The sequence below is a fragment of the Aedes albopictus genome, chromosome 1, assembly GCF_035046485.1.
Source record: "Aedes albopictus strain Foshan chromosome 1, AalbF5, whole genome shotgun sequence".
NCBI classification, from domain to species: Eukaryota; Metazoa; Arthropoda; class Insecta; order Diptera; family Culicidae; genus Aedes; species Aedes albopictus.
Window position 1 is genome coordinate 167,548,097 of NC_085136.1, and position 23,674 is coordinate 167,571,770.

The 23,674-nt window shown below is 33.5% G+C and overlaps 1 protein-coding gene across 1 annotated transcript in view; it reads right to left on the minus strand.

Moving 5' to 3' along the window:
- Window positions 1-1,899: 1,899 nt before the first annotated feature.
- The window catches only part of LOC109431569 (protein obstructor-E), a 44,107-nt gene continuing 22,332 nt past the window's right edge, over window positions 1,900-23,674 (minus strand). Inside the window, exons 3-5 of the mRNA XM_062845757.1 lie at window positions 2,693-2,902; window positions 2,417-2,630; window positions 1,900-2,283 (exon numbers count right to left, since the gene is read on the minus strand). Coding sequence (XP_062701741.1) covers window positions 2,241-2,283; window positions 2,417-2,630; window positions 2,693-2,902 — 467 coding nt within the window. The 3' untranslated portion in view covers window positions 1,900-2,240. The remainder of the gene's footprint in view (window positions 2,284-2,416; window positions 2,631-2,692; window positions 2,903-23,674) is intronic.

Sequence of the window (23,674 nt, forward strand, 5' to 3'; positions counted from 1 at the left end):
TTCTGCGCAACAAAAACCTGCGCCGCCGTGACTCTTCGGTGACAAGTGTGTTACTTGGGATGCAATTGGAACAGCCATTAGAACTGCAATGAAAATATCTAAACATAATCGAACAAATTAAAAGAAAACAGAACATAGAAGAGCAGTTTGAATGGTTTAAAACAGAATATAACGCATTTTTACAGTAACAAAAAATAGGATAGTATACCTTAGAGTAACATAGTAAAGAAAAAGTTAATATTATAGTGAAACTGAAGTAAATAAATAAGTAGAACAAAGGTTTAAGGAATAGAAAACAAGATTACAGAAATTAATGGTTCGAAGAAAATTGCATCGTAAAATAAACAGAAATAATTTGAACAGACTTCTTAAGTTGAAGTTCGATGAAGTTCGATAAAAACAATTGAGCGTGAAATAAAAAGAAAAAAATTTATATAAAACAAGTAACAGGATAGAATAGATATGTTAGAACGTTACTAAAAGAATTGGTATTGCTTTTAAATTTTAAAACTACAAATAAAAATAATGTGCATCAGTTTTTGAACATAATTTTACTAAGCTTTACTAAAAGTAGACTATAGTATGTAAAAGAGAAAATAAATGATAGTTATTGAAGGAAAATAGTTCTAAAATAGTAATACAGAATAAGAGAATTTAAAAAAAAGAGAATGTAAGAACATAGAAAGAAACAAAAACGAAAAGAAGAAATAGAGCAATGAAGAACTCAGTGAAATTTAAAAATTAGAAAAAAAAATAGATGAGAATCAAAGAATAGATAAGGGAACTGAAGAATAGATAGGAGGAAATAAAAAAAATACAAGGAACAAGGAGAAAGTACGACAAAAAAAGAAGATAATAGGTTATGGAATAGAATATAGAAGGATCATAGATACAAATATAACATATCTATAAAATAGAATAAAAAAAGAAGAAAAAAAATAACAGAACTTGATTCAAAAGTAAATCATCAATAATGCTCTTTATCAAAAAGCTTTATGCGTTCAGTTCACTGGTTTGTTCCATTCTGAAGTACCTATGTGGAGTTTGAATACTAAAGTTCTCACAATAACTACAAGTTCTACAATAACTCGCAAAAGCTGTAAGATGTCAAGTATTGAGAACTTCGATTTGTCCGAAAATTACCAAATCAACACTGGATTGTACTTTGACTAAGTGAAACTGCTCGCAAACCTTTTGAAAAAAAATATTATATCATGTTCATATAACAGATTATACAACCTGATATTTCATATAGGGCACCACGGAAAAGAAATAAAATTTCAAAAATTGTTCGTAAAAAGTATCAGTAGTCTGCTTATTTTTTTAAGACAAACTAGAATTAACACATTAGGGGAATTTATATGAGCTGTTAAAGTAAATAGTTCCAGTTAGAAATAATATAAATACAAAATAGAAGGTTTAGAAAATTTGAAAATATTTTGAAAAGTTTGAGTGAATAAAATAAACACGAATTGACAAGATGTTTATATATATGTTAGTCGAGAAAGTTTTAATGCGATTAGAGCTCACCAACATTACCAAAAAATATGACTCCAATAGCACAGTAAATAGACAGATTACGAAGAGAAGAAACTGAAGAAAGTTCGAAAATATGAAGTCAGAGTGCAATGCAATCGAACACAATAGCTCAGTGTGATGCCCCAATAGTTGCAGTACTTCAAGTCCTGTGAAGTTTTCGATTAGAGGTAGAGGTCAGTAGAGGTGACAGAACAAGCAACGACGGGATGTGTGGCAGATGGTTATAATGCAAACGGTTGGAAAAGGAGGTTTCGAAGGAACTTGGTTGGTTTTAGCATGCACCGAGAGCGATTTTCAACAAATGGAATGGCGAAAGAGATAGGCAGATAGGGTTAGACAATAAAAAAGAAAGAGTGTGGGTTAAAAGTTTCGAAAGAGTTTTGATTGTTAATACATTTTTCTTCTACGAGTACATAGTATTTGTTCGAGGATCGTTTTACAAAACGTCTACTTTTGAAATCACAAATCGTTACACGCTACAATTAATCTCGAGGTCTATAAGCTAAATAGTGTTTTCTTTTTCTTTTGTTTCATTCTAAAAGGGCAAGTTTGTAGTGAAACAGGCGTTTGGGTACGTTCCGTTTCGTTTCGATGATACCCCGCTCATCTGGCACTCGCACATCGCACTCTCATACACACTCATATCTCGCAGCACACGTCAGAACGAGGACACTCATGGCAGTTTCGTCAGAATCACTCACTTAGTTCGACTTCTTGTCATCCTCATCCTTATACCAGTCTTTGCTGTAATTTAGAAGAAAAAATAGTTGTAATCAGGTGTTCATCCCTAACGAAAACGGCGTATCAGAGGACGGGTAACTCATTTGACACGTTGCTCGTCTTCTCATCACGCTGTTTCAAAATCTCAAACACATACCATTCCGGAACATTGTCCGGGTTGTCACAACGCTGAATGTCCTCGTTGTAGACGAGTCCGGCGTCGCACTGTCCCTGGCGGGGCTCGATGCCATTCAGGCAGTAGTAGAAGCGGGAGCAGTCCGTTGGGTGTGGGTAGTTCGGATGCAGGATGGTGAGGCCATTCTTGTCATGACGGACTTCCTTGGGGCACTCGAAACCGTCGCTGAGTTTCTCTGCGATAAACGTCAAATGGTTAGAGCTGGTCGGTTAAACTGGTAACTGCAACAATACTTACTGTACGCGTTGGTAGCACAGCCGGTACGGGCAGCCACATCGGGCCAAACGCACGTTCCGGACTTTTCGTCAAAGTGCAGATTTCCCGTGCAGCTCATTTCCAGCTCCTCGCCGTTGATGCAGCTGTAGAACACGTTGCAGATGGCCGGATCGGGGTGGCTGAAGAAACCATTCTTGCGTGGGCAGTAGTCGCTGGTGCCCTGGGGTTCCTCTGAAATGGGTGGATGTGGATTGAATATTGATTACTTTGGAGGTTTAAAAGATTGAATACGGAAGAAAATAACAAGCATGCCGGATATAACTGAGTAAATTATCTGAAAAAATAACCAAAAAAAGGAATGCCGGAATGAGTCTTTGAAATGATTCTAGTAAGAATTCGCGCAGAAGCTTCAGGAACTTGTGAAGAATTCCTGGACGAATCATTGGATGAATTTCCGAAGAAATCCTTGGGGAAAGTCCTGATGGAACTCTTAGGGAACTTCCTAAGAGAATTCTTTGACAGTTTCTGAAGAAAATTTGAAGGAATACTGTTACAATCCTTTAAAAAATTTCAAAAGAATACTTTGAGGAATTCCTTGAGTTATCTTTGGAGGTGTTCCTTAAGGCGAAACTGGAAGCATTTTCTCATTTTTTTGGTTTTTGAATTTTTATTAAATAACGAAGCAATATTTTCAAAATCGGTTTTCGTGCACATGTAGAGTATGAATCAGGGTATCTTCTGATTTTTTACGCGGTAGAAAATGTTTTTCGTTTTTGCAGAAACTATTTTTTAGTAAAATTTTGTTCAATTTTACTCTACATGTGCACGAAAACCGATTTTGAAAATATTGCTTCGTTATTTAATAAAAAAAAAATCAAAAACCAAAATATGAGGAAATGCTTCCAGTTTCGCCTTAAGAAATACTTGCGGAAGTAATTTTTGGAATTGTTTAAGGAGTTCTTGGAGAGAATTATAAAAAAAGTCCTCGGCGACATACATGGAGAAATGCCTGAATGAATTTCGGAAGAATTCCTGGCGAAATTCTTGGTGGAGTTCCTGAGGCAATCCATGGATGAATTACTGAGGAGTTCCTGAAAAAGTGCTTGGAAAATTTGCTGAAACAATCATTGGAGGAATTCCTGGAAGGTTACATGAGAAAATTTCAGAAGGAATTCTTAGATTAATTGCTGGAGGTTTCCCGAAAGAAATTCCAGATGGAATTCCTGAAATTTCTGTATGTATCTTTGGAGAAATTCTTGAATTTATTTTTGTACGATTTTCTACAGAGCTCCTCGAAGGACTTTCCATAAAATTACTTGGAAGAATTCCCCAAGGTAACCAGGAACTGCAGATGGAATTCACACAAGCATTTCTGGTAAAACCATTGAAGAAACTTCGGAATGAATCATTGAAGTAGTTTTGTAAAATTTGACGAAAATCCCAAAAATCTTTGGAGAAATTCAAATCAAATTCTTACAGGAATGTTTGCAAAAATCCTTTAAGAAATATCCGATGGAATTCTAGAGTGCTTCCTTGGTGATTTTTTTGAAGGAATTGTTCGATGAATTCCTTATTGAATATTTGGAGAAATATTTCAAAGGATCCATAAACATATTCTTAAAATATTTTTGAATAAATCCCTAATGGTATCCTTGAAGAAGTTTCTGGAGATATTTTTTGGCGAATGGGTGGAAATTTGGAGCAATCCTTGAAGAAAGTTTTTGGTGAATCTTTGGAGGATTTTCTGATGGATTTGTTTGGGGACTTTTTTAAAGAACTTCTTGGAAAAATCTCTGATTTCTTGGAGGAATCTTTTGATCTAATTTGGAAAAAAAACTTGAAGTAATGTCTGGTGAATTCCCTAAAGGAATTCAGGGACGAAAGATTATGAAGTATGAAGTTATTCCTGAAGAATCCTTGTAGTAATTCTTATAGTAATCCTTGAAGAAATTTCTGATGGAAACCTGGGAGGAATTCCTTGAAAATGCTAAAACTAATACAAAGGATTTCGGAATAAGCCTTTGAAGTAGTTCTTGAAAGAATTCGTGCAAAAGTTCAAGAAGGAACCCTTCGATAAACTCCCAAAGGAATCATTGAAAAAATTTCTGAAGGAATCCTTGGAGGAAGTCTTAACGGAACTTTTGGAAAGATTTCAGCTTTTCGAGGATTTCCTGCAAAAATCCTTGGAGGAACTGCTGAGAGAATCCTTGCTGGTGTTTACTGCTTAAATAGTTCAAGGAATTTGTAAAGGAATGCTTGGAGGAATTCTTCAACAACCAGAAATAATTTTGTTTTTATAAGGTTTCTCTACAATAACTAGAAGCAATTGTGTAATAAATTGAAGAAAATGCTGTAAAAATCATTTGAAAAATTCTTAAAGGTTCGAGGATACATAGGGTAGGATTATTTAAAAAATATTTTTGAATGAATCCTTGGAAGAATTTACGATGGGATTTTGTGAGAGAATTCCTGAGGGAATCGTTTGAGAAGTTTCTGAAAGTCCTTATTGAAATTGCAGGAATAATTGTAAATTCGTAAATGATTTTTGTTAAGAATTTCTAAAAAAATGGAATTCCAATAAAATCACATGGAGGAACTTTCCAAGCAATCCTGCGATAAACTCCTGACAGTCCTGTTAGAATCCTGGAAGGAACTAAAAAAAACAATCTTTGAATTCCCGCATAAACGATAACCCCTCTAAGACGTGTTTAATCACCCATTCGGGATAAAATTTGAACAGTATGCGGTATTGATTGTTGATCCGTCTACATTATGGTCCGTGAATGGCGTTGGTTTATTAGAATTGGTTTGGGTGGAACCTTCGGAAGAACTTTCAGCAAAATCTTCGGAAAAACTATTAAACGAATCCTTGGAGGTTTTTCGGCAGAAATATTTTGAGAAATTTCTGAGGAAGTCTGTGAATGGATTCCTGGAAGAACCATTGGAGATCATTTGGAAGAAATTTTTAGATAAATTGTTGATGAATACTTGGACAAATATTTCAAAGAATTTATGAAGACATTCTTAAAGTATCTTTCAGAAAAAGACTAAAAAGATTCTTGGAAAAACTTCTGAAGATATTCCTTAAGAAACAGAAGAACTTCTAAATATTTCTTTGTAAAAATACCTAAAGGGATCTCTGGAGGCATTCTGAAGGGATTTCGGAGGGAGTTTCTTTTGAATTCCTTGATGAAAATCTAGGGCGAATTTCTAAAGGCACTTTTGACAAGACTCATTGGAGAAATTCCTAAAAAAGATAATCAAGAAATCCCCAGTATCCTTGGACGAAAACTCCTTAAGAAAATCTTGAGGACATTCTCGTAAGAATAACTCCCTAAGATCTGGATTTCTTAAACTAAACTCCTGACAAAATTTGCGTAGGAACTCCTGTTGGGATTTTTGAAGGGACTTAGGAATCAATCTTTGGATGAATGTCGGTGGAATTGTTAAAGAAATCTTCGGAGGAATTTCCAGAAAATCTTCGGAGAAATTCCTGAACGAATCCTTGGAGTGACATCTGAAGAAATTCTTTGAGAAATTTTTTAGGGAATCCTTGAGTTCCTGGAACAACCATTAAGGTCTGAGGTCAAGCTCGTCCGTTAAAAAATTGATATGGTCACGTGTTGTCGTTTAGAAAGCACGTTGTAGTTCTCTCAGAGAGAAAAGCTTTCCCGCCTGATCAAGGGTGGCAGGGTGGCCAAGATTGTGTGGGGGGAATCCCTAAAATGCTACGACATGAATCAGTATCATAACTCTGGTTTCTATTTGGCTCTTGGTAATCAGGTTTTCTTATAACATTTATATGTAAGTTTTGTATAATTATTCAAGCAAGTGAATAGTTGTATTCGACATATTCGAATAACATACATTCTGAAGAAAATAATTGTAATTATAACTGTGGCAGGGCTCATAAAACAGTAAGCTGAGAAGCAGGCCATGTTCCAGTGTACATGCGTCCAGTGTACTGGTAAAGAAAAAATAAGAAAATAAGCTGCTTTCTAGTAATGAAAAGTAATGAAAATATCAGGGCAAGGATAGTTAGTATGGAATTACTCACGATTAAATTATTATCAGTTTTGTATAATAAGCAATGTTAGTACCAACAATCTTTATAATATCACACAAAATAAAATCAATTATTGTTGTACATTTTGCCGAGTGGCAGAAACATGATCATTGGCAACCATGAAACCGATGATCCGTGCACATTGATTTCTATTTTATCTTTACTCTCCTGCAAACCATAGCACAGAGCAAAAGAAAAAAAAAATCGCATGAGACCAAGCATGAGACCAATACACGACATAACGGATTTGACGTTTGAACGGGTGCGTATTGACTAAAAATAAACTCGTTTTTGGGCTGCCTTGATAACACAGCACCGCTCAGGAGTCAAGTGGGGAAACAATTGCATCGGTCGGTACATACCAATGCTCAGCCAGCTTGTTTCGAGAGGAGATAACAATGAAGCACGGTAAAGCGGGTGCGTTTGGTAGCTGCTGAAACAGTAACAGTTGTTTTTTTAAATAATTTCATGCTGTTCGAGCAAATTGCTCGAATATACAAACATTCAATGATATTATTTATGTGCAGTTCGAAGTTTGTATGAATAAATATAATAAAATGTAAGAGCTTTCATTCAGCGCTCCATCCGATTTATATAATACTCAACACGTAACAATTTAGTCGTTCACATAAACCATATTTCATTGAACTATGAATAAAAATCACGACTGCTCGAAAGCTCTCATGGTTTGTAGTCGTTGATAAAACGTGGAATTCTGGTGCATATGTGAGTTCAATGACCTTGCACGAAAATTCTTGAAATATTAGTGTATTCTTGTTGATTTTTATGATGACCTGGGAATTTTGGTGAATAGTTGAGTTGAATGATTTTTTTTCGAGAGTTTGTTGAAGTATTTGTGATTTTTTGTTGATTTTTATGATGACCTGAGAATTCTGGTGAATATTTGAGTTCAATGAGCTTGCTCCAGAGTTTGTTGAAGTATTTGTGAATATTTGTTAATTTTTATGATGACCTGTGAATTCTGGTGAATATTTGAGTTCAATGAGCTTGCTCGAGGGTTCTTGAAGTATTTGTGAATATTTCTTGATTTCCATGATGACCTGGGAATTCGAGTGAATATTTGAGTTGAATGAGCTTGCTCGAGAGTTTGTTGAAGTATTTGTGAATATTTGTTGATTTTTATGATGATCTGGGAATTCTGGGGAATATTTGAGTTCAATGAGCTTGCTCGAGGGTTCTTGAAGTATTTGTGAATATTTCATGATTTCCATGATGACCTGGGAATTCGGGTGAGTATTTGAGTTGAATGAGCTTGCTCGAGGGTTCTTGAAGTATTTGTGAATATTTGTTGATTTTTATGATGACCTGGGAATTTTGGTGAATAGTTGAGTTGAATGATTTTTTTTCGAGAGTTTGTTGAAGTATTTGTGGTTTTTGTTGATTTTTATGATGACCTGAGAATTCTGGTGAGTATTTGAGTTCAATCAGCTTGCTCCAGGGTTTGTTGAAGTATTTGTGAATATTTGTTAATTTTTATGATGACCTGGGAATTCTGGTGAATATTTGAGTTGAATGAGCTTGCTCGAGAATTCTTGAAGTATTTGTGAATATTTCTTGATTTCCATGATGACCTGGGAATTCGGGTGAATATTTGAGTTGAATGAGCTTGCTCGAGAGTTTGTTGAAGTATTTGTGAATATTTGTTGATTTTTATGATGATCTGGGAATTCTGGGGAATATTTGAGTTCAATGAGCTTGCTCGAGGGTTCTTGAAATATTTGTGAATATTTCTTGATTTCCATGATGACCTGGGAATTCGGGTGAATATTTGAGTTCAATGAGCTTGCTCCAGAGTTTGTTGAAGTATTTGTGAATATTTGTTAATTTTTATGATGACCTGTGAATTCTGGTGAATATTTGAGTTCAATGAGCTTGCTCGAGGGTTCTTGAAGTATTAGTGAATATTTCTTGATTTCCATGATGACCTGAGAATTCTGGTGAATATTCGAGTTCAATGAGCTTGCTCGAGAGTTTGTTGAAGTATTTGTGAATATTTGTTGATTTTTATGATGACCTGGGAATTTTGGTGAATAGTTGAGTTGAATGATTTTTTTTCGAGAGTTTGTTGAAGTATTTGTGATTTTTGTTGATTTTTATGATGACCTGAGAATTCTGGTGAGTATTTGAGTTCAATCAGCTTGCTCCAGAGTTTGTTGAAGTATTTGTGAATATTTGTTAATTTTTATGATGACCTAGGAATTCGGGTGAATATTTGAGTTGAATGAGCTTGCTCGAGAGTTTGTTGAAGTATTTGTGAATATTTGTTAATTTTTATGATGACCTGTGAATTCTGGTGAATATTTGAGTTCAATGAGCTTGCTCGAGGGTTCTTGAAGTATTAGTGAATATTTCTTGATTTCCATGATGACCTGAGAATTCTGGTGAATATTCGAGTTCAATGAGCTTGCTCGAGAGTTTGTTGAAGTATTTGTGAATATTTGTTGATTTTTATGATAACCTGGGAATTCTGGGGAATATTTGAGTTGAATGAGCTTGCTCGAGGGTTCTTGAAGTATTTGTGAATATTTGTTGATTTTTATGATGACCTGGGAATTTTGGTGAATAGTTGAGTTGAATGATTTTTTTTCGAGAGTTTGTTGAAGTATTTGTGATTTTTGTTGATTTTTATGATGACCTGAGAATTCTGGTGAGTATTTGAGTTCAATCAGCTTGCTCCAGAGTTTGTTGAAGTATTTGTGAATATTTGTTAATTTTTATGATGACCTAGGAATTCGGGTGAATATTTGAGTTGAATGAGCTTGCTCGAGAGTTTGTTGAAGTATTTGTGAATATTTGTTAATTTTTATGATGACCTGTGAATTCTGGTGAATATTTGAGTTCAATGAGCTTGCTCGAGGGTTCTTGAAGTATTAGTGAATATTTCTTGATTTCCATGATGACCTGAGAATTCTGGTGAATATTCGAGTTCAATGAGCTTGCTCGAGAGTTTGTTGAAGTATTTGTGAATATTTGTTGATTTTTATGATAACCTGGGAATTCTGGGGAATATTTGAGTTGAATGAGCTTGCTCGAGGGTTCTTGAAGTATTTGTGAATATTTGTTGATTTTTATGATGACCTGGGAATTTTGGTGAATAGTTGAGTTGAATGATTTTTTTTCGAGAGTTTGTTGAAGTATTTGTGATTTTTGTTGATTTTTATGATGACCTGAGAATTCTGGTGAGTATTTGAGTTCAATCAGCTTGCTCCAGAGTTTGTTGAAGTATTTGTGAATATTTGTTAATTTTTATGATGACCTAGGAATTCGGGTGAATATTTGAGTTGAATGAGCTTGCTCGAGAGTTTGTTGAAGTATTTGTGAATATTTGTTGATTTTTATGATGATCTGGGAATTCTGGGGAATATTTGAGTTCAATGAGCTTGCTCGAGGGTTCTTGAAGTATTTGTGAATATTTCTTGATTTCCATGATGACCTGGGAATTCGGGTGAATATTTGAGTTGAATGAGCTTGCTCGAGAGTTTGTTGAAGTATTTGTGAATATTTGTTGATTTTTATGATAACCTGAGAATTCGGGGGAATATTCGAGTTCAATGAGCTTGCTCGAGGGTTCTTGAAGTATTTGTGAATATTTCTTGATTTCCATGATGACCTGGGAATTCTGGTGAATATTTGAGTTGAATGAGCTTGCTCGAGAATTCTTGAAGTATTTGTGAATATTTCTTGATTTTTATTATGACCTGGGAATTTTGGTGAATAGTTGAGTTGAATGTTTTTTTTTCGAGAGTTTGTTGAAGTATTTGTGATTTTTGTTGATTTTTATGATGACCTGAGAATTCGGGTGAATATTTGAGTTGAATGACCTGGGAATTCTGGTGAATATTTGAGTTGAATGAGCTTGCTCGAGGGTTCTTGAAGTATTTGTGAATATTTGTTGATTTTTATGATGATCTGGGAATTCTGGGGAATATTTGAGTTCAATGAACTTGCTCCAGAGTTTGTTGAAGTATTTGTGAATATTTGTTGATTTTTATGATGATCTGGGAATTCTGGTGAATATTTGAGTTCAATGAGCTTGCTCCAGAGTTTGTTGAAGTATTTGTGAATATTTGTTAATTTTTATGATGACCTGTGAATTCTGGTGAATATTTGAGTTCAATGAGCTTGCTCGAGGGTTCTTGAAGTATTAGTGAATATTTCTTGATTTCCATGATGACCTGAGAGTTCTGGTGAATATTTCTCGCGTTTAGTATCATACAGGCGTATCTACAATGGTCGATTTCTCTTCGTCGATTTTCTCTTCGGATTATTCCGGAAAATACGACCAATATTCGAATGATCTCTCGGTGTATTTCGGTGAAGGACGACTAGGACTAGCATCTAACACAACAAAAACAACCAAAAATTATTTGCAGGCCAAATTATAAGCCGAAGAGAAAATCGATGAAGAGAAATCGATCATTGCAGATACGCCCGTATGATACTGAGCGCGAGATTTGAGTTCAATGAGCTTGCTCGAGGGTTCTTGAAGTATTTGAGTTGAATGTGAATATTTGAGTTCAATGAGCTTGCTCCAGAGTTTGTTGAAGTATTTGTGAACATTTGTTGATTTTTATGATGATCTGGGAATTCTGGTGAATATTTGAGTTGAATGAGCTTGCTCGAGAGTTTGTTGAAGTATTTGTGAATATTTGTTGATTTTTATGATAATCTGGGAGTTCTGGTGAATATTTGAGTTCAATGAGCTTTGTGAATATTTGTTGATTTTTATGATGATCTGGGAATTCTGGTGAACATTTGGGTTCAATGAGATTGCTCGAGAGTTTGTTGAAAAATTTGCGAATATTTGTTGATTTTATGGTGACCTGGGAATTCTGGTGAATAGTTGAGTTGAATGATTTTACTCGAGGGTTCTTGAAATATTTTCGAATATTTGTTGATTTTTATGATGACCTGGGAATTCCGGTAAATATTTGATTTCAATGAACTTGTTCGAGGGTTCTTGTAGAATTTGTGAATATTTGTTTATTTTTATGATGATCTGGGAATTTTGGCGAATATTCGAGTTCAATGAGCTTGCTCGAGGGTTCTTGAAAAATTTGGGAATATTTGTTGATTTTTATGATGACCTGGGAATTTTGGTGAATAGTTGAGTTGAATGATTTTACTCGAAGGTTCTTAAAGAATTTGTGAATATCTGTTGATTTTCGTGATCTGGGAATTCCGGTAAATATTTGAATTCAATCTCAGCAAACTCACATATTCATTAGAATTCCTAAATAATCACAAAAAGTCAAGGAATACTCTTATTTTTTTTAAGAATTCTCGAGCAAGCTCAGTGAAACATTCATCAGAATTTCTCAGTTATCGTAAAATCGAGGAAAACTCTGACATTCCTCAAGAATCCTCGAATAAGCTCAGCAAACTCAGATATTCATTGGAATTCCTAAATAATTACAAAAAAAAAAATCGAAGAATACTCCCAAATTCTTCAAGAATCCTCAAGCAAGCTCAGTGAACTCAAATATTCCTCAAAATTCCTAAATAATCACATAAAATCGAGGAATAATCTTAATTTTTTTAAGAATTCTCGAGCAAGCTCAGTGAACTTATATATTCATCTGAATTTCCCAGTTATCATAAAAAATCTAGAAATATTTCCAAATTCTTCAAGAATCCTCGAGCTCAGTGAACACAAATATTCATCTGAATTCCTAAGTTATCGTTATATCGTGGAATACACTAAAAATTTTCAAGAATCCTCGAATAAGTTCAGCAAACTCAGATATTCATTGGAATTCCTGAATAATCACAAAATATCGAGAAATACTCTAAAATCCTTCAAGAATCCTGGAGAACGCTAAGTGAACTCAGATATTCATCTATATTCTTCAGTAATCATAAAAACTCTAGACATTCTCCAAAATTCTTCAAGAATCCTCGAGCAAGCTCAGCATGCTCAAATATTTATTAAATAATCACAAAAAATCGAATAATACGCTCAAATTCTTCAAGAATCCTCGAAAAATTTCAGCCATCTCAGATATTTATTAGAATTCCTGAATAATTACAAAAAAATCGATATTCCCAAATTCTTCAAGAATCCTGGAGCCAGCTCAGTGAACTCAAATATTTGTCGGAAATCCTAAGATATCGTTAAATTGAGGAGAACTCTAAAATTCTTCAAAAATTCTCGAATATTCTCAGCAAACTCAGATATTCATAAAAATTCCTAAATAATCACAAAAAATCGAGGAATACTCTCAAATGCTTCAAGAATTTTCAAGCATGCTCAGTGAACTTAAATATTCATCTGATCATCATCGTAAAATCGAGGAAAACTCCTAACATTCTTCAAGAATCCTCGAATAAGCTCATCAAACTCAACTTCTTCTTCTTCTTCTTCTTGGCGTAACGTCCTCATTGGGACAAAGCCTGCTTCTCAGCTTAGTGTTCTATGAGCACTTCCACAGTTATTAACTGAGAGCTTCCTCTGCCAATGACCATTGTGCATGCGTATATCGTGTGGCATGCACGAAGATACTCTATGCCCAAGGAAGTCAAGGAAATTTCCTTTACGAAAAGATCCTGGACCGACCGGGAATCGAACCCGTCACCCTCAGCATGGTCATGCTGAATACCCGTGCGTTTACCGCCTCGGCTATATGGGCCCTCATCAAACTCAACTATTCATTAGAATTCCTAAATAATCACAAAATATCGAGGAATACTCTAAAACTCTTCAAGAATCCTCGAATAAGCTCATCAAACTCAAATATTCATTAGAATGCCTAAATAATCACAAAATATCGAGGAAAACTCTAAAACTCTTCAAGAATCCTCGAATAAGCTCATCACACTCAAATATTCATTAAAATTCCTAAATAATCACAAAATATCGAGGAAAACTCTAAAACTCTTCAAGAATCCTCGAGAAAGTTCAGTGAACTCAAATATTCATAAGTATTTCTAAATAATCACAAAATATCGAGGAATGCTCTAAAACTCTTCAAGAATCCTCGAGAAAGCTCAGTGAACTCAAATATTTATAAGTTTTTCTAAATAATCACAAAATATTGAGGAATACTCTAAAACTCTTCAAGAATCCTCGAATAAGCTCATCAAACTCAAATATTCATTAGAATTCCTTAATAATCACAAAATATCGAGGAAAACTCTAAAACTCTCCAAGAATCCTCGAATAAGCTCAGAAAACTCAAATATTCGTTAGAATTCCTAAATAATCACAAAATATCGAGGAAAACTCTAAAACTCTTCAAGAATCCTCGAATAAGCTCATCAAACTCAAATATTCATTAGAATTCCTAATTAATCCCGCATAGATTTTTACAATTCATGTTATCGTACATATTATATGCGTTCAATTCACTGAATGATAATGATATAGATAGTCATACTACTATGATTGAATGATAGGGTTGGGCAATTTGGAACTATTCAATACTTTTTCGGTATCATAGCACAAATGATAATGATACATCTAATGATAAATATATGATTGTCTATAATCTTTTTTCTTCATAAATTTGAAAATTTAGCACTTGTTTACACTAATAGAATGCAAATTCCCCAATACTGCCCTTAGCAAGAGTCGCGAAGCATTTGATTTCGTTTCCATGTCACTTTTAGAATTAAAAAAAACTTGCTACGTGGCACCAGCATTTGGCATCAGCTTCCTTACGGGACGAGAAGTACGGTATTCCTCTCTGCCGATATGGGCAGAATGGGAAACTTCATCAGGAACTTCATGCATCATACCTCGGGAGGAATCTCTATTCAATGCAATGCCAATGTCATGGCACTGTGTGCATTGGAGGCCTGATCGGTGGATACTGTATAGGTGCGATTTCCTAGTTAGCGATCTCATTGGCAAACAACTGACTTACCCTGTATATCTTGATTTCGGATGTTCCAGTTCCAGCTACTTTCATATCATTGGCTTTGAATAACCCGCGAGCACCGTGTTGATATGGTCCACAGGCACCGTGTGAAGCAAAATGGGAATCCCAGCACCAGTCGCCAGTTCGAATCGCGATCGTAGCACTCAAAGCTAAAAAAAACTTTCAGCACAAAAACAACACAACATGACATCACGAACCTCAACCTCGCTATGACAGCAGTGGAAACTGCAGGGGTGTATTTTTTTTCTTCAAGTCGATTAAGTAGAGTTATGAAATATTTCAGATTTGTTTTTATTATTCGGTCAATCGTTAAATAAATGATAAAGTGATTATAACACGAGTAATATGGCAAAATTTTTGTTTGCAAAAAAAGCCATTCTTGAATGGTAACTATACTTAACAACCCATTCGGTCTATCATTGAAACCGCGAATATGATTACTCTTATCATTGGTATGATTCATGTTTATGATATTGTATCATACATTTTATGTTACCCCGTATAATCAAAAAACGATACGCTCAATCACAGCTTTATGATACAGTTTTATTCGGGATCACAAAATATCGAGGAAAACTCTAAAACTATTCAAGAATCCTCGAATGAGCTCAGAAAACTCAAATATTCATTAGAATTCCTAAATAATCACAAAATATCGAGGAATACTCTAAAACTCTTCAAGAATCCTCGAATAAGCTCATCACACTCAAATATTCATTATAATTCCTAAATAATCACAAAATATCGAGGAATACTCTAAAACTCTTCAAGAATCCTCAAATATTCATTAGAATTCCTAAATAATCACAAAATATCGAGGAATACTCTAAAACTCTTCATGAATCCTCGAATAAGCTCATCAAACTCAAATATTCATTAGAATTCCTTAATTATCACAAAATATCGAGGAAAACTCTAAAACACTTCAAGAATCCTCGAATAAGCTCATCATACTCAAATATTCATTATAATTCCTAAATTATCACAAAATATCGAGGAAAACTCCAAAACTCTTCAAGAATCCTCGAATAAGCTCATCAAACTCAAATATTCATTACAATTCCTAAATAATCACAAAATATCAAGGAAAACTCTAAAACTCTTCAAGAATCCTCGAATAAGCTCATCAAACTAAAATATTCATTATAATTCCTAAATTATCACAAAATATCGAGGAATACTCTAAAACTCTTCAAGAATCCTCGAATAAGCTCATCATACTCAAATATTCATTATAATTCCTAAATTATCACAAAATATCGAGGAATACTCTAAAACTCTTCAAGAATCCTCGAATAAGCTCATCAAACTCAAATATTCATTAGAATTCCTAAATTATCACAAAATATCAAGGAAAACTCTAAAACTCTTCAAGAATCCTCGAATAAGCTCAGAAAACTCAAATATTCGTTAGAATTCCTAAACAATCACAAAATATCGAGGAATACTCTAAAACTCTTCAAGAATCCTCGAATAAGCTCATCACACTCAAATATTCATTATAATTCCTAAATAATCACAAAATATCGAGGAAAACTCTAAAACTCTTCAAGAATCCTCGAGGAAGCTCAGTGAACTCAAATATTTATAAGTATTTCTAAATAATCACAAAATATCGAGGAAAACTCTAAAACTATTCAAGAATCCTCGAATAAGCTCAGAAAACTCAAATATTCGTTAGAATTCCTAAATAATCACAAAATATCGAGGAAAACTCTAAAACTCTTCAAGAATCCTCGAATAAGCTCATTAAACTCAAATATTCATTAGAATGCCTAAATAATCACAAAATATCGAGGAAAACTCTAAAACTCTTCAAGAATCCTCGAATAAGCTCATCAAACTCAAATATTCGTTAGAATTCCTTAATAATCACAAAATATCGACGAAAACTCTAAAACTCTTCAAGAATCCTCGAATAAGCTCATCAAACTCAAATATTCATTAGAATGCCTAAATAATCACAAAATATCGAGGAAAACTCTAAAACTCTTCAAGAATCCTCGAATAAGCTCAGAAAACTTAAATATTCATTAGAATTCCTAAATAATCGCAAAATATCGAGGAAAACTCTAAAACTCTTCAAGAATCCTCGAATAAGCTCAGAAAACTTAAATATTCATTAGAATTCCTGCGACACGAATGCACCCTGGTGTCAAGTGTCGAAAATAAACAAACAAACAACAAACATTAGAATTCCTAAATAATCACAAAATATCGAGGAATACTCTAAAACTCTTCAAGAATTCTAGAATAAGCTCATCAAACTCAAATATTCATTAGAATTCCTAAATAATCACAAAATATCGAGGAATACTCTAAAACTCTTCAAGAATCCTCGAATAAGCTCATCAAACTCAAATATTCGTTAGAATTCCTTAATAATCACAAAATATCGAGGAAAACTCTAAAACTCTCCAAGAATCCCCGAATAAGCTCATCAAACTCAAATATTCATTAGAATTTCTAATTAATCACAAAATATCGAGGAAAACTCTAAAACTATTCAAGAATCCTCGAATGAGCTCAGAAAACTCAAATATTTATTAGAATTCCTAAATAATCACAAAATATCGAGGAATACTCTAAAACTCTTCAAGAATCCTCGAATAAGCTCATCAAACTCAAATATTCATTAGAATTCCTAAATAATCACAAAATATCGAGGAATACTCTAAAACTCTTCAAGAATCCTCGAATAAGCTCATCAAACTCAAATATTCATAAGAATTCCTTAATAATCACAAAATATCGAGGAAAACTCTAAAACTCTCCAAGAATCCTCGAATAAGCTCAGAAAACTCAAATATTCGTTAGAATTCCTAAATAATCACAAAATATCGAGGAAAACTCTAAAACTCTTCAAGAATCCTCGAATAAGCTCATCAAACTCAAATATTCATTAGAATTCCTAATTAATCACAAAATATCGAGGAAAACTCTAAAACTATTCAAGAATCCTCGAATGAGCTCAGAAAACTCAAATATTCATTAGAATTCCTAAATAATCACAAAATATCGAGGAATACTCTAAAACTCTTCAAGAATCCTCGAATAAGCTCATCAAACTCAACTTCTTCTTCTTCTTCTTCTTGGCGTAACGTCCTCATTGGGACAAAGCCTGCTTCTCAGCTTAGTGTTCTATGAGCACTTCCACAGTTATTAACTGAGAGCTTCCTCTGCCAATGACCATTGTGCATGCGTATATCGTGTGGCAGGCACGAAGATACTCTATGCCCAAGGAAGTCAAGGAAATTTCCTTTACGAAAAGATCCTGGACCGACCGGGAATCGAACCCGTCACCCTCAGCATGGTCATGCTGAATACCCGTGCGTTTACCGCCTCGGCTATATGGGCCCTCATCAAACTCAACTATTCATTAGAATTCCTAAATAATCACAAAATATCGAGGAATACTCTAAAACTCTTCAAGAATCCTCGAATAAGCTCATCAAACTCAAATATTCATTAGAATGCCTAAATAATCACAAAATATCGAGGAAAACTCTAAAACTATTCAAGAATCCTCGAATAAGCTCATCAAACTCAAATATTCATTAGAATTCCTAAATAATCACAAAATATCGAGGAAAACTCTAAAACTCTTCAAGAATCCTCGAGAAAGTTCAGTGAACTCAAATATTCATAAGTATTTCTAAATAATCACAAAATATCGAGGAATGCTCTAAAACTCTTCAAGAATCCTCGAGAAAGCTCATCAAACTCAAATATTCATTAGAATTCCTAATTAATCACAAAATATCGAGGAAAACTCTAAAACTCTCCAAGAATCCTCGAATAAGCTCAGAAAACTCAAATATTCGTTAGAATTCCTAAATAATCACAAAATATCGAGGAAAACTCTAAAACTCTCCAAGAATCCTCGAATAAGCTCAGAAAACTCAAATATTCGTTAGAATTCCTAAATAATCACAAAATATCGAGGAAAACTCTAAAACTCTTCAAGAATCCTCGAATAAGCTCATCAAACTCAAATATTCATTAGAATTCCTAATTAATCACAAAATATCGAGGAAAACTCTAAAACTATTCAAGAATCCTCGAATGAGCTCAGAAAACTCAAATATTCATTAGAATTCCTAAATAATCACAAAATATCGAGGAATACTCTAAAACTCTTCAAGAATCCTCGAAAAAGCTCATCACACTCAAATATTCATTATAATTCCTAAATAATCACAAAATATCGAGGAATACTCTAAAACTCTTCAAGAATCCTCGAATAAGCTGATCACACTCAAATATTCATTATAATTCCTAAATAATCACAAAATATCGAGGAAAACTCTAAAACTCTTCAAGAATCCTCGAGAAAGTTCAGTGAACTCAAATATTCATAAGTATTTCTAAATAATCACAAAATATCGAGGAATGCTCTAAAACTCTTCAAGAATCCTCGAGAAAGCTCAGTGAACTCAAATATTTATAAGTTTTTCTAAATAATCACAAAATATTGAGGAATACTCTAAAACTCTTCAAGAATCCTCGAATAAGCTCATCAAACTCAAATATTCATTAGAATTCCTTAATAATCACAAAATATCGAGGAAAACTCTAAAACTCTCCAAGAATCCTCGAATAAGCTCAGAAAACTCAAATATTCGTTAGAATTCCTAAATAATCACAAAATATCGAGGAAAACTCTAAAACTCTTCAAGAATCCTCGAATAAGCTCATCAAACTCAAATATTCATTAGAATTCCTTAATAATCACAACATATCGAGGAAAACTCTAAAACTCTCCAAGAATCCTCGAATGAGCTCAGAAAACTCAAATATTCATTAGAATTCCTAAATAATCACAAAATATCGAGGAATACTCTAAAACTCTTCAAGAATCCTCGAATAAGCTCATCACACTCAAATATTCATTATAATTCCTAAATAATCACAAAATATCGAGGAATACTCTAAAACTCTTCAAGAATCCTCGAAAAAGCTCAGTGAACTCAAATATTTATAAGTTTTTCTAAATAATCACAAAATATTGAGGAATACTCTAAAACTCTTCAAGAATCCTCGAATAAGCTCATCAAACTCAAATATTCATTAGAATTCCTTAATAATCACAAAATATCGAGGAAAACTCTAAAACTCTCCAAGAATCCTCGAATAAGCTCAGAAAACTCAAATATTCGTTAGAATTCCTAAATAATCACAAAATATCGAGGAATACTCTAAAACTCTTCAAGAATCCTCGAATAAGCTCATCAAACTCAAATATTCATTAGAATTCCTTAATAATCACAACATATCGAGGAAAACTCTAAAACTCTCCAAGAATCCTCGAATAAGCTCAGAAAACTCAAATATTCGTTAGAATTCCTAAATAATCACAAAATATCGAGGAAAACTCTAAAACTCTTCAAGAATCCTCGAATAAGCTCATCAAACTCAAATATTCATTAGAATTCCTTAATAATCACAACATATCGAGGAAAACTCTAAAACTCTCCAAGAATCCTCGAATAAGCTCAGAAAACTCAAATATTCGTTAGAATTCCTAAATAATCACAAAATATCGAGAAAAACTCTAAAACTCTTCAAGAATCCTCGAATAAGCTCATCACACTCAAATATTCATTATAATTCCTAAATAATCACAAAATATCGAGGAATACTCTAAAACTCTTCAAGAATCCTCGAATAAGCTCATCACACTCAAATATTCATTAGAATTCCTAAATAATCACAAAATATCGAGGAATACTCTAAAACTCTTCAAGAATCCTCGAATAAGCTCATCAAACTCAACTATTCATTAGAATTCCTAAATAATCACAAAATATCGAGGAATACTCTAAAACTCTTCAAGAATCCTCGAATAAGCTCATCAAACTCAAATATTCATTAGAATGCCTAAATAATCACAAAATATCGAGGAAAACTCTAAAACTCTTCAAGAATCCTCGAATGAGCTCAGAAAACTCAAATATTCATTAGAATTCCTAAATAATCACAAAATATCGAGGAATACTCTAAAACTCTTCAAGAATCCTCGAATAAGCTCATCAAACTCAACTATTCATTAGAATTCCTAAATAATCACAAAATATCGAGGAATACTCTAAAACTCTTCAAGAATCCTCGAATAAGCTCATCAAACTCAAATATTCATTAGAATGCCTAAATAATCACAAAATATCGAGGAAAACTCTAAAACTCTTCAAGAATCCTCGAATAAGCTCAGAAAACTTAAATATTCATTAGAATTCCTAAATAATCGCAAAATATCGAGGAAAACTCTAAAACTCTTCAAGAATCCTCGAATAAGCTCAGAAAACTTAAATATTCATTAGAATTCCTAAATAATCACAAAATATCGAGGAATACTCTAAAACTCTTCAAGAATTCTAGAATAAGCTCATCAAACTCAAATATTCATTAGAATTCCTAAATAATCACAAAATATCGAGGAATACTCTAAAACTCTTCAAGAATCCTCGAATAAGCTCATCAAACTCAAATATTCGTTAGAATTCCTTAATAATCACAAAATATCGAGGAAAACTCTAAAACTCTCCAAGAATCCCCGAATAAGCTCATCAAACTCAAATATTCATTAGAATTTCTAATTAATCACAAAATATCGAGGAAAACTCTAAAACTATTCAAGAATCCTCGAATAAGCTCAGCAAACTCAGATATTCATTGGAATTCCTATATAATTACAAAAAATCGAAGGATATTCTCAAATTCTTCAAGAATTCTCGAGCAAGCTCAGTGAACTCAAATATTTGTCGTAAAATTGAGGAGAACTCTAAAATTCTTCAAAAATTCTCAAATAATCTCAGCAAACTAATATATTCATTCTTATTCCTAAATAATCACAAAAAATCGAGGAGTACTCTCAAATTCTTCCTCGAGCAAGCTCAGTGAACTCAAACAGTCATTAGAATTCCTAAATAATCACAAAAAATCGAGGAATACTCTAAAACTCGCTCAGCAAACTCAAATATTCATTAGAATTCTCAAATTATCACAAAATATCGCGGAATACTCTAAAACTCTTCAAGAATCCTCGAGCATGCTCAGTGCTTTCAAATATTCATCTGAATTTCCCAGTTATCATAAAAAATCTAGAAATATTCCCAAATTCTTCAAGAATCCTCGAATAAGCTCAGTGAGCACAAATATTCATCTGAATTCCTCAGTTATCGTAAAATCGAGGATACTCTAAAAATCTTCAAGAATCCTCGAATAAGCTCAGCAAACTCAGATATTCATTTGAATTCCTAAATAATTACAAAAAATCGAGAAATGTTCCCAAATTCTTCAAGAATCCTGGAGCAAGCTTATTGAACTCAAATATTTATCTGAAATCCTCAGATATCGTTTAATTGAGGAGATTTCTAAAATTCTTCAAAAATACTCGAATAATCTCAGAAAACTCAGATATTCATTATAATTCCTAAGCTATCATGAACACTCTAGAAATACTCCAAAATTCTTCAAGAATCCTCGAGCAAGCTCAACAATCTCAAATATTTATTAGAATTCCTAAATAACCACAGAGAATCGAGGAATACTCTAAAAATCTTCAAGAATCCACGAATAATTTCAGTAAACACCGCTATTCATTAGAATTTCTAAATAATCACAAAAAATCGAGGAATACTCTCAAATTTATCAAGAATCCTCGAGCAAGCTCTGTGAACTCATATATTATCCAAATTGATTGACGTATGACAAAATTCGGTTAACATTTGGAAGTGGCCACATACCATGGGGCATACATTTAGAGATATTGCCCAGTGTATCTGAACAGGAATGTCATAAGTGAATTGACTTCTAACGAACTTGATATATTATTTAGTATTTGTAAGTTTTGCATTTGGTATATATTCGAGCAGTCAAAGCGTGTTCCACTAAACGCACCGTGGGAGCAAACGCAGAGCAACATACAGAGGATCATCATTGTGAGCAACATAGGGTTGCCATCTTTGGCTAAACGAAGTACGATATTGGAATAAAACTTTTTTCGGTCGAGCCAGGATCTTTTCTCATTGGATAATATATTCTGGACTTCCTTGATTATAGAGTGAATTCCTCACAAACGAAAAATGATCGATTGGCAAAGTAAGCTCTCAACCAACAACCGAGCAAGTTCTCATAGAAAACTAAAGCAGGCTCAGTTCCATTTTGGTCGTTACTTTAGAAAGATGAAAAATATTCTAAAGCGAAATAAATAACTATATGTAATATGTAAATATTATTGTTAGAAAAGCAACTATGCGTGTTATGCGCATGACCAATCCTGGTAACCCTGAACCCCACCACAATTCCATGTGCTCTTGTTTGTCTGTTACGAGCGGAGAAAATGAGAAAATAATTTCTCTCATATGAGAGAAGTTTCATCACAATTTTTAGATTTTTACTGAAATTAAAAGTAGACTACTAAAAATGTACCATAGTTAGCGTACTTTTTTTTGGACTAAAATGATCATAAGAAATATCCTCAGAGATTGTCGGGACGATTTTGCGATCAAATGCCTCTAACTACTTCAAATATTAGAAACAAGTGTCAAGGTGGCGAAAACAGCTTTTGACAACAGTTTACTCTTTTCTAATAAATTCAAATTTGGCTAAGTCTAAGATCATGAAATTTTCACTGAATATTCTAAAATATATTTTGAAGAGATTGTCTTGTGGAAATTGTAATATTTGGCTTCATATTCGAGATATTACGATTGAAGTTCCCAAAATCGAAGAATCCTCTCTCTCTCACGAGGAGCGTGACCTCAGACCTTAAAGAAAATGTTAAGAAATTGTTGGATAAATTGTTGGTTGAATACTTCGACAAATATTGCAAAGGGTATTGCAAAGGATATTCTTTAAGTATCTTTGAACAAATCACTATAGCTTTTTTGGAAGAAATTCATGATGATGTTCTTTGAGGAACAGTTGTAAATTTCCCATGCATTACTGGAGAATTGGTTGAGAGAATCCATAGAGCAATTGCTGATGAAATCGTTGGAAGATTTTTTTAATGTTTCTTCGGACATACCGCTGAAG